The following is a 9,465-nucleotide window of genomic DNA, read 5'->3' on the forward strand; positions in this document are numbered from 1 at the left end:
CCGGACCGGACAGAACCGACAACCTAGACAGAACTGATGACCCGGACTGGACAGAACCGATGACCTGGACCAGACAGAACCGACAACCTAGACAGAACCGATGACCCGGACCGGACAGAACCGACGACCTAGACAGAACCGATGACCCGGACCGGACAGAACTGACAACCTAGACAGACCCGATGACCCGGACCGGACAGAACCGACGACCTAGACAGAACCGATGACCCGGACCGGACAGAACCGACAACCTAGACAGAACCGATGACCCGGACCGGACAGAACCGACAACCTAGACAGAACTGATGACCCGGACCAGACAGAACCGACAACCTAGACAGAACCGATGACCCGGACCGGACAGAACCGACAACCTAGACAGAACCGATGACCCGGACCGGACAGAACCGACAACCTAGACAGAACCGATAACCCGGACCGGACAGAACTGACAACCTAGACAGAACCGATGACCCGGACCGGACAGAACCGATGACCCGGACCGGACAGAACAGACAACCTAGACAGAACCGATGACCCGGACCGGACAGAACCCAACGAGCACATAATTCTGAATGTTTTGGCCACATAAAGTCCAGAGGCTCCTCGGGCCTGTCAGCCCTCGGAGGACAGGTTGAGGACCACTCTCAGTCAGTGGACGGAGTCGGAGCCGTTTTTGTGTTGGTGGAGGCTGATAGCTGTGGCGGCCATCTTGAATCAGGTGCAGAGTGGTTCATGAGATATTTTACTAACAGTTACATGATTCCCCGCCCTTGACTGAAGGAAGAACACGTGAAAACGAGTTCCTTTATTTCAAACATTTTACTCGTTTTCATCAGTGATTTTTTTCTGTATTTTCAAATGTGGCAGCTTTAGTGTCTCCATGGCAACGACCGTTATTATTTTGTTCCTCGTCTGATTCGTTTTCTTTCCTGCACTCAGAAACTCAACTAACTGTTTCAGTCCGGATCAGAACCAGAGCGGAGCAAACTCCAAGTGACAGCTCCAGAACAACAAGTCCTGATTTAAGAGCTCGGATTGACCGGATTGAAAAATTCATACGAAACTTGTAGTTGCTCTAAAACTGAAGTTTAAATATCACATTTGAATTTTTTTAATTTTTATTTCATTACATGATGTAATTTTCAGAAACAGAAAGTTCTGTGGGTTCAGCTTCAGAGTGAATTCTTGAAGTTACACGTTGTTCTTGAACGCATCGTGATTTGCCCTGAAGCGTTGCTGTTAGCTCAACGCTTCGTGAGGAGTGAGCGTTGTGATTTATCCGAGCTGAAGCCCTGAACGTAACGGTTCCCTCGCAGAGCGTCGGCTTCTTACCGACTGGTTGTTGATCCGCATTCGGCTGATGGTTCGGCGGTAGTAGCTGAAGTCGTTCTGGATGGCGGGGTTGGTCATCTGAAGCAGAAAGAAACAGATCAAATTAAAGACAGGAAGTGAAGTGCAGAGAGAGGAGGAGCCAAAGAGGATCACAGAGAGAGGAGGAGGAGCTAAAGAGGATTGTAGAGAGAGGAGGAGGAGCCAATGAGGATCGCAGAGAGAGAAGGAGGAGCCAAAGAAGATCGTAGAAAGAGGAAGAGCCAAAAGGAGCATAGGGAAAGGAGGAGCGAAGAGGAATGGAGAGAGGAGGAGGAGCCAAAGAGGAGTGCAGACAGAGGAGCCGACCTTCAGCTCATCAAAGCGCAGCGTGAAGTGCAGGATGTGGGCGAACTGGCGGGCCAGCGCCTGCTGGGACTCCAGGTGTTGGGTCGGAGTGGAGCTGGAGCTGGTGAGGACGTTCAGGAGACACTGCAGGCTGGACTCTGAGGGACACAGAGGGACATGTCTCTTTAAACACTGTCCTGCTGAAGCTGTCAGGGACCAGATCTGAAACAGGAAGGACAAGAACTGGAGCAGAACTTCACAACCCGGACCAGCACTCACCCAGTTTCTGAGAGAACTCGTAGAAGGTCTTGAGTTTAGAGACCAGAGGGACTACAGCGGACCAGGCCTTCTCCTGGACCAGGTCCGCAGTCGGGTTCTGGATGGCCTGAACACACACAGGAAACACCTGAATACCGCACATTTCAAAATAAAAGCCTGAAACGTTGTTCTTTAATATTTTGTGGCTTTGGATATTCAGGGATTATTATTCTGACAGATTACGATGATGTGGATTAAACACTGAGATTAGCTCAAAGACTTCAGTTTCACCTCATTTATAAAACATTAATTATCATTAACTTCTTCAGCAGAACAATAAAACAGAGGAGAACCTCTGCCCGTGTTTTCTTCTAAACTTTTATTATAATTCATCTGATCAGATTAAACCGGCTCTGACGTGACCCAACCCAAACATGGCGCGGCTCATTTAATGCTCCTTCTCCAGTTCGTCACAACAGCTGAAGATTCACCTGTCGGATCTCCTCTCCGGCTCCTCTGTAGGTCTGCAGGTCCTCCAGGATGACCTGGGCCTCCGTCAGAACCTGGTTCACCTTGTCCCACACGGCCGTCTCCGACTCCGACGGCTGAGCATCTGAAACCACGGGGACAGAGATCAGCGAGGCCGGAGGCGTCTTTAAGGATGTTTGTAGCTTCGAGCCGTTCTTTTGAAGCCGATACTCCAACAAAAACATGAGCCGAAGGTGAAACTAAAAACATCAAATGCTATTTCTTCATGTTTGGACCAAAACTCAAGGGGTGAGCCGGAGATGCACCGCCACAAAACAACAACTTGAACCAGAGAAAAGATGATTCCTGCTCACAGAAAGAGTCGAGGCTGAAAGGTGAACGACCCTGAGGGAGCCGAAGAAGGAGATGTTAAAGATGCAAGTAGCCAAATGCTAGCTAAAAGCTGACAACAGGAGCCAAACGCTGACTAAGAGCTACAAATAAGTGGCTAAAAGGAGCCAAACGCTGGCTAAAAACTGCAAAACAGTAGTTTACAGCTAAATTTCATAAACTATAACTAAAAGCTAAAAGAAGCATGACGACAGGAACAGGGCCAGCAGCTGAAGCAAAGTTTCTGAAAGAAGTGAAGAAATCTGCTCGTGTTTATGAGGGAAATGTTTGCGAAAGAAGCTAAATATGTTGAAAAGTATGAACTAAATTCACAGCAGCCATCAGCCGTACAAGCTGAATGTTTTTATTTAAGAACAGCTGAAAACGTTCAGTCTGCAGAAACGGGGTTCAACAAACAGCCTCTAGTTTCCGTCGGCTCGTCGCAAAAACACGATTTATTCTCATTTTATTTTCCCTGAATCCATAAAAACACCAAAGTTTTCAAAGTCTGGCAGAAAAGAGATTTTAGCTGATAGAGGCCGAACGTGTCGTGTGTCTTACTTTCAAAGTCCAGGAAGAAGTTCCCGGCGTTGTTGTCGATGTCTCGGGTTAACACTTTGATTAAGTTCCCCATCCTGCCGACAGGAAACAGACGGTCACTATTCAGACATGGACGACACAAAACGCACAACGTTCAGACAGCTGCAAAATACACAACAGCTAAAATGACCCACAGACGTTCAAACAGCTGCAAAATACACAACAGCTAAAATGACCCACAGACGTTCAAACAGCTAAAATGACTCACAGACGTTCAAACAGCTAAAATGACCCACAGCTGTTCAAACAGCTAAAACGACTTTTTAAATTAAAAAAGGTAAAACAGCTAAAATGACTCGTTAAATTAAAAAAGTTACAACGGCTGTTTGACATGAAACGACTGAACTGGTTTCAGGTCTGCAGTGGAAGGACAGCAGCTTTAGAAACCAACGAAGAAGAAGCATCAAACGTGCGTCTCCTTCAGGACGAACGAGCTCTGTGGAGGAGAAACATAAAGAGAGAGAGAATAAATTCACCAAAACCACCAAACAGAACCGGTGGCATCATCAGAACCTCCTGCTGCTCCTGGGTCAAGAAGTTCTTTGACCCGACTTACAGTTTTCACACAGAGGCTGTTTGTCTGAGGCTCACTTTTGACTCTGCCTTTCTGCCTGCTGGCACTGTTTTTATTGAGCGCCCTCAGGGAGTGAGAGGGAGGTGCATGGTTACCATGGTCACCCTTTCTTTTGATCTCAGTCCTCTGGGTTATAAAGGACTCAAGATGGCCGCCACAGCTGGTTTCACAGACGAACTGAGAAGAAACTGCAGAAGAAGAAACAGGAAGTCCAGAGAGCGCACGTGCCCGGCCCGGTTTCTGGTTCTGCCACCAGTCACAAAACATCAAGTTTTCACTTCAGCGGCATCAAAGAGCACAACCGGCGCCGGCTCATGAGATCCTGGAGAAGAACCGGTACTGGTTCATGAGATCCTGGAGAAGAACCGGTACCGGTTCATGAGATCGAGCAGAACCAGTACCGCTTGGAGCTGCAGACTGAAGTGTCGTCGTTAAAACCCAGAAAAGCAGAAGTGATGAAGCGTCTGAAAGTTGGACCTAAATTTAAAGAGAGGAAGTGAAGTGGGCTCGGGTCGGCGCCGAAGCTCAGAATGACAGAACATTAAAAATGGCCGCCATGAAGCTCAAAGCAACCATCAGGGGACAGGTGGGGGGGTCAACAGAGCCAAAGGTTGGGTCAGGGTCCACTGATGGACGACCTTTGACACCTCAGGAAGTCCACCATCAGGCCTCAGGAACCAAACGTCCAAACATGGACTCAGGAGAACTTTAAAGATCAGCCCAGAACTGTAACCTGGACCCGTTTCACACCAAGAGGGAAGACTATCAGAACTCTGCAGAGGACAAGTCCTGTGGACATCAGCTCATCTGAGATGGACAGAAAGACAGAGGACATGAGTTCTGTTGACTGGAGACAGAAGGAAACAGAAGCTGTCTTCAGAAGAACCATGTCAGACCTTAATCTGCTCCAACAGGATGATTTTACACACTGGACCGGACTAGACCTCAGTCCAGTCCAGATTGGTCTCTGAAGATCTGGACCATCAAGAAGACAGACTGCTGACAGAAACAGAACCATCAGAGTTCTCTGACGAAACTTTTCCTACATTTATATGTGACGACTTTAGTCCAGACTCCTGAAGGTCTTTTTGTCCAAAGCAGGACACCGTACTCTGTCTTTAAGAACGTCTTTTAGGCGTCGGGACTTTTGTTCACCGCCAGTCAGATTGAGGGGGTTGTTTGTCTCTAAAGTGGGCGGAGCTTTACTCAAAGTCCGAGTTGCATCGAGACATTCTTGGGGGGGGGGGGGGGGGGTGTTTGACTGAGGGGCTAACTAGCTGTTAGCTCATCAGTCCAGTCAAATAAACTTCGACCTGTCTGCAGCAGGTAAGATATTAACTGTTCATAACCTGTGAACAGACCACCACCATTATTTGTCGACTCTGCTCCTGTGTCAGAGAAGAATGAGATGTTTCAACAAACACTGTTGCCTCCAGTTCCTGGTTTGATACATCTTCTAAAAGTACATCACCTCCAGCAACAAGTCACACCTCAGTAACCCGTACGTTCTGTTTTCACCGTTCTGTCGGTCAGGTTACCAACTCTTCAGAGATCTGGACACTAGAAAACCTGCAGCCCCGATGACCTCCTCCTGACTTCTTCAGTCTAGCTGCACAAATTATAGCAGAACCACTGTCTTACATTTTCAATCTGTTGTAACAGAATACTGTCCCAGATGTTTGGAAAACAGCTGTTGTGCTGCCATTACTGAAGGAAGGAGACCCTGAACAATGATCCACTCATCTCCAAACTCTGTATTTTAGCTCAGATTTGATAAAAACTGATAAATACTCAAGTCAAGAAGTATTTGAACTCTGAATATTTTATCTTCTCTCCAGTCTGGCTTCAGGAAACAACACAGCACAACGATCGCTTCGCTAAAGGTTTTTAATGATGTTGTTGAAACTTTGGACACCAAGGAGCTGCTCTTTACTTAGACCGGTCCAAACCTTTGATCCTGTAGATCATCACATCTTCTGACACAAGATCTCAGATAGTGGCTTCTCAGATCACACTGTTGGCTGGTTCTCAAACTATCTCTCAGGTCGGAGGCAATGTGTTCGACATAACAGTACTTCATCTAGCTACCTAAAGGTTAATAATGGTGTGCCACAAGGCTCAGTTTTAGGCCCCACTCTTTTTACAATTTATACAGCTAATGTAGATCAAAACATTCCTGACGCATCCTGCATCTCTATGCCGACGATACAGTTGTTTATTGCTGAGCTAACACAGTTGCCAAGGTTTTCCAGTTTCTACAGTCTGCATCTGACACCACCCAGTCTGACTTGTTCCACCTCAAACTGGTGCTAAACGCTGACAAAACTAAAGGATGTTGTTTTCCAACAGAAAGTCATGCCAGCAACTCTTCCTCCTCTCATCCATGCATGGTGTTCCTATCGAGTTTGTTGATTCTTACAAAAACTTGGGAACTTTGGTCGATGCACGTCTCTTTTAAACCACATGTCGAAAACTTGATAAAGAAACTGAAATTAAAACTGGGTTTGTTTTTCAGAAATAGATCTCGTTTAACTCTGAATGCCAGAAAACACCTTGTAACCTCTACCTTCCTACTGACCATTGACCACGGTGACGTCATTTACATGAATGATGCCAGCTGCTTGCAGATGTTGGATGCTGCAGATGTTGGATGCTGTCTTCCATGGTGCGCTAAGATTCATAACTGGTTGTAACTACCGTACCCACCACTGCACCCAGTTCTCACTGGTCAGTTGGTCTTCATTATCTACACGTGGGCTCTCACACTGGTTCATCTTCATCTTTAAATCACTTCCTGGTCTGCTGCCTTCTTACATCTCCTGCACCTGGAACATCTTGCAACAGGAACTGAAGTTGTCCTCCTTGATTTCTTTAAGGGGTTCCAAACATTTGATGATGTGAATAGAAACATCAAAGCAAATATGTTGTTTTTAATATTTCACCCTGTTTTCTTGTTTTCTACACTACTCTTGTTTTAACTGCATCTTTACTTTAGTTCATTGTTGTCATTGTTTACTGTTGTTGTTGTCTGAACTTTATCTGTTCTGTCTGGATCAGGTCTCTGTTTAAAAGAGTCCTCGAGGCTCAATGAGACTAACCTGAAGAAATAAAGCTTGAATGAATGAATGAATGAATGCCTTCGAGAAGAGGTTCCTTCAAATGTGTTTTAACGGTTGTTTGACCCTTCAGAGCCACCGTACGCAGCATCAGGTCCGGAAGAACATTTATTGTCTTCAAATAGGAAGCACTTCAAAACCCACACTCAAGATTACAGAGATGCTGGATTCAAACGATCATTCAGATTCAAATGAAACGGTGAACGAGCCAACGAGGAATGAAACGCTTCATTAACAGAAAATGAAACAAATTAAAGGATAAATTACTGTAAAATCTGTAATTTACTGGCGACCAGTGCAGCCATCTTGTTGTAGGCTCATTTTACTGCTGAGCGTTTATTATTTTGAATTAACGAGGAGGGGGATCCAGTTGATCCAGAAATCAAACTGGATCAGAACATGTTCTGATCCAGTTGATCCAGAAATCAAACTGGATCAGAACATGTTCTGCAGGAACGGTCCCCTCGTTAATTCCGATGGTAAATTATGGCTCAGGTTCTGCAGGACTTACAGAATCTGTCAGGTTTCATGATCAGATGACATCATCAGAGTGATGAGGGGGGCCTGGGCCCCTGAACCCAGAGCCCTGGTACCGGCCCTGACAGAACTTCAGGACCAGCAGGTTAACTCATCGGATCTTTTTGGTTCCGTTTCTGCAGCTCAGTGAAACGGAAACGACTTTCTCTGGTGGTTCCGGGTACAATCAGCCGAACCGCCTGGTTCTGGTCGGAGAGCAGAACCGAGCCTCCCGACGCTGCTTCGAGCCGGATCAGAACTCGATCCGAACTTCGGGCGACACTTTTTTTTTTTTCCAGCAGCAGGTCTGCAAGACCTGTCATGTCTGCTCAGAGCCAGGACCCACCCTAAGACCTCAGACCCGGTTCGGTCCAGATCCGAACCCACCTCCCTCACCCTCTCACCTGCGCGGATCAGTGATCGGTACCGTGTTCCCCCGCGGAGCTCCTGGGGTCTCCTCCTCTGCATGCCGCGCGGACAAACCCGGAAACCGGGCGCGCGCAGCTCCGCGATCCATAAAAGGAGTTGTTTCCTCAGGAGGAAGTGAGGAGCAGCCAATCAGAGAGCAGCTCGCACCTTTCCCCAAACCACTTCTTTATTTCATTTAATAATATTAATGACTTGTTTTATTAACTTTCAGTAAAGATGAAAACAACAACAACTTGTTTTATCAACCTCTCTCAACTTGTTAACGTCACTGTGCAAAAGTTTTCATCACATCTCTTTAGTTTCTCTCAAAGATGTTCTTTATAAAAAGGTTTTAATCAGTTTTTCTTTAAACTTAAGATTTTTTTAAAGTTTCCAATTTAAACGCATAAGTATCAGCATGTTGTTGTTTTTTAAAGAAATTAAATATATAATTTAGGATCATGTTTGTCTTCAAAGATCAAATATTTACATATTTTGGTAATTTGGACAGAAACCAGCGCCTTAAACTTTGTTAGTTTTCTAACTCTTAAATATATTTAGATTTTCTCCTGACACAATAGAATACAGTATATATTTATGACACTTTTGAGATACAGTAATTAGATATTAATTAAAATCACAAAAAAGAAAAAAGATATTTTATCCAAAAACTTATATTTAGATTTTCTTAAGCCTCTTTATTTGTGTTTTAGTACAAAGTACATGGTAACAATTAATTATCATGAATATTTACAACATGAGGAATGGGTGAAAAATAAACTAAATAATCTCAATAAAAGTTTTTCTTCTCATGAGGCATCGATTTGTCGTGGAAATATTAATTTGAGAAGACCTGCAGTAAAAATTTGTATAAAACAAGGTGGTAAAGAAGGTATAAACAGTAAGTACATTTATGTACCGAGTATAAATACACTGCAGAGTAGTTTGTTTTTGAATGTGATGTGAGTTCTTCAACTGGAACAAGATCTGAACAGGTCCAGAACTCTGAGGGTCCAGAACTCTGCTGCCTCCTGCTGAGCAGGCCCAGCATCACATCAGCCAGCTGGAGGAGGGATGGAGGAGAAAGGGATGGACAAGGAGGAGGAGAGAAAGGAAGCTGCAAAATAAGAAGAGATTGTGACATTTAAGAAAGCAATAAAAAATAAAATTTCAACATCAGGATTTCTATTTTTGTCAGAAAATTAATACATTTGAGCTACCGTATTTTCCATAACAATAAAAAAAGTTTTTAAAATCTAATATTTATTTTTACCTTTAAAATAATCCACCTATTCAGGTTTTATAGTTTTAATTATATATATATATATATAAAATCTAGTATTTATTATTTAAAGCGTACTAAGTTAATTATATATATATATATAATATAAAAAAAAAACACATATATAGTATTTATTATTTTAATAATAAATACTATATATATATATATATATATATATATATATATATAGTATT

General features: G+C 44.1%; 2 protein-coding genes across 2 annotated transcripts in view; one reads left to right on the forward strand and one right to left on the reverse strand.

Moving 5' to 3' along the window:
* Nucleotides 1–8,039, reverse strand: part of LOC119415290 (CYFIP-related Rac1 interactor B) — a 10,619-nt gene extending 2,580 nt beyond the window's left edge. The window contains exons 1-6 of the mRNA XM_037682468.1: nt 7,986–8,039; nt 3,337–3,410; nt 2,409–2,530; nt 1,939–2,044; nt 1,681–1,817; nt 1,336–1,413 (exon numbers count right to left, since the gene is read on the reverse strand). Coding sequence (XP_037538396.1) covers nt 1,336–1,413; nt 1,681–1,817; nt 1,939–2,044; nt 2,409–2,530; nt 3,337–3,409 — 516 coding nt within the window. The 5' untranslated portion in view covers nt 3,410; nt 7,986–8,039. The remainder of the gene's footprint in view (nt 1–1,335; nt 1,414–1,680; nt 1,818–1,938; nt 2,045–2,408; nt 2,531–3,336; nt 3,411–7,985) is intronic.
* LOC119415294 (prohibitin-2) overlaps nt 1–9,465 on the forward strand; it is a gene marked incomplete in the record, with an annotated part of 38,458 nt that overhangs the window by 12,083 nt on the left and 16,910 nt on the right.

The sequence above is a fragment of the Nematolebias whitei genome, chromosome 9, assembly GCF_014905685.2.
Source record: "Nematolebias whitei isolate Nwh7 chromosome 9, NemWhi1, whole genome shotgun sequence".
NCBI lineage: Eukaryota > Metazoa > Chordata > Actinopteri > Cyprinodontiformes > Rivulidae > Nematolebias > Nematolebias whitei.